The sequence below is a fragment of the Etheostoma spectabile genome, chromosome 2, assembly GCF_008692095.1.
Source record: "Etheostoma spectabile isolate EspeVRDwgs_2016 chromosome 2, UIUC_Espe_1.0, whole genome shotgun sequence".
NCBI classification, from domain to species: Eukaryota; Metazoa; Chordata; class Actinopteri; order Perciformes; family Percidae; genus Etheostoma; species Etheostoma spectabile.
Window position 1 is genome coordinate 22828417 of NC_045734.1, and position 1753 is coordinate 22830169.

General features: G+C 41.9%; 1 protein-coding gene across 4 annotated transcripts in view; it reads right to left on the reverse strand.

Annotated features, from left to right (window-relative positions):
• The window catches only part of krt98 (keratin 98), a 16827-nt gene that overhangs the window by 14347 nt on the left and 727 nt on the right, over positions 1-1753 (reverse strand). For 3 of the 4 annotated variants that reach the window (XM_032536338.1, XM_032536330.1, XM_032536347.1), the window contains exons 2-3: positions 1496-1578; positions 1230-1386 (exon numbers count right to left, since the gene is read on the reverse strand). In XM_032536338.1, coding sequence (XP_032392229.1) covers positions 1230-1386; positions 1496-1578 — 240 coding nt within the window. The remainder of the gene's footprint in view (positions 1-1229; positions 1387-1495; positions 1579-1753) is intronic. The other variant, XM_032536355.1, reaches the window with a different exon arrangement.

Here is a 1753-nt window from a genome sequence, read left to right on the forward strand (position 1 = left end):
GTGTGTGTGTGTGCGTGTGCGTGTGTGCGTGTGTGTCTGTATGTGTGAGTGTGTGACAGAGAGAGAGAGAGACAAACAGTAGCAATGAGCTAATGGAAGGAGAGAAGAATACAAGGAAGTGTGTAGAGGGAAAGGGGCAGCGCTGGGGAAAGGGAGGAAAGGCGACAGACCTGTATATAAAAGCATTCACCTAACATAGGATTTCCTCAGTGTTATCAGAAGTAAGGCAGGCAGAGGCCATGTGTGCAAACTCCTAACAGCTCAGGTCACAATAGAGGGTTAGGGTTAGGCTTTGATTAATGGTCAATCTTACTTTTCCTTTTAGAGCCTCTAATAGGTGGTACACTACCAAATGTAACAATAAACTGCACCACCAACAATAACTTCACACAAAGCGTGGCTCTTGGAAAGTCTGACTTTTTTGATCTCCTGGACATTTTATGATGTTGTTGTTATCACTGCTGATCTGCTGCTAACATGTTTGATGTTTGATATATTGCCCGGTGTCAAATATAGCCTGCCCTGCTTGGGTATGTATGAAAGAAAACTTGTATTTAAACTATTTTACCATCTTATTAACCTGTGTTGTATTAACACCTCCCTCATGAGTGATGTAGCCTATTTCATCCTTTTATTACTAATTGCTACTGCTTTGCATGGTTGAAAGTTGCAAGAAGAGGGCTCGGGTCTGTGTTGCTTGGCTGTGTTTTGATGCTTGCATGGCTTCTTAAACTGAATGGGGATACTGTTCATGTGTAACTGTGCTGATGTCTTGCTGCTTCTTATGACTCTGCATGGCTTATTGAGAAAGCTTATTTTTTGCTTTAGCTGTCTTTATTGTGTCTGTACAGTTTAACCTGTACTAATGTCTTGTTGTTTCCTGTTGCTCTGGTCTAAACCATTCTGGCCAAAGGACCACAGTTGAAAATTGGCACTGACACTGGCCGGTTTACAGAAATGTTACTTAATGTGTGTATAAAATAAAAAATAAGAATGGTCACAACTTTGTCTTACAGTGAATAGCTGCTGTGTTTTTTGCTCTAGAGCTAATGATGATGAGTTTAATTAATCACCAGTGTAGTAACACTCTCTTTCAGGTAAGTGCATACAAGGATTAGGGGTTGGTCTGTGTGGAGGAATGTAACCGGGGTGACAGTTGCAAACTCATCAGTTTTGATGATTGTGAAACTGCAATCACCAACTCCCTCATCTACTGTATACACTCTCACCTCTTCGTGATTCCTCTTGAGCATGATGAGCTCGTCTTTCAGGGCCTCATACTGACTCTCCAGGTCCATTTTGGCCAGGTTCATCTCATCCAGCGCCCTCTTCAGTCCAGAGATGTCCGCCTCCACAGCCAACCTCATGGCCAACTCGTTCTCATACCTGATGGGGAAACACAGGAGGGTTTAGTTGGTCATTAAGATTACCTTTGATATGCATGTAAAGTTTCACTTTTGTAACATCCAAGATTGGGACAGGGGGATACACTCACTTCATTTTGAAATCATCAGCAGCCAGTTTTGCATTGTCAATGTCCAGGACTGACTTGGCATTAAGCCTGGAGGCGATACGAATCTGGGGACAAATACAAAAACAGAGAAACATGTCAGAAAAAGTACGATAACCTCATATTCCATAATGTTGTAAGTGACACTTTACAGTAAGGTACTCAAAAAAGGGTAGTTACTGTTTTTGAAGGAGTAACGAGTGAGCACCCTTTTTTAGAAGGGTAGTTACCCTTTTTCAGAAG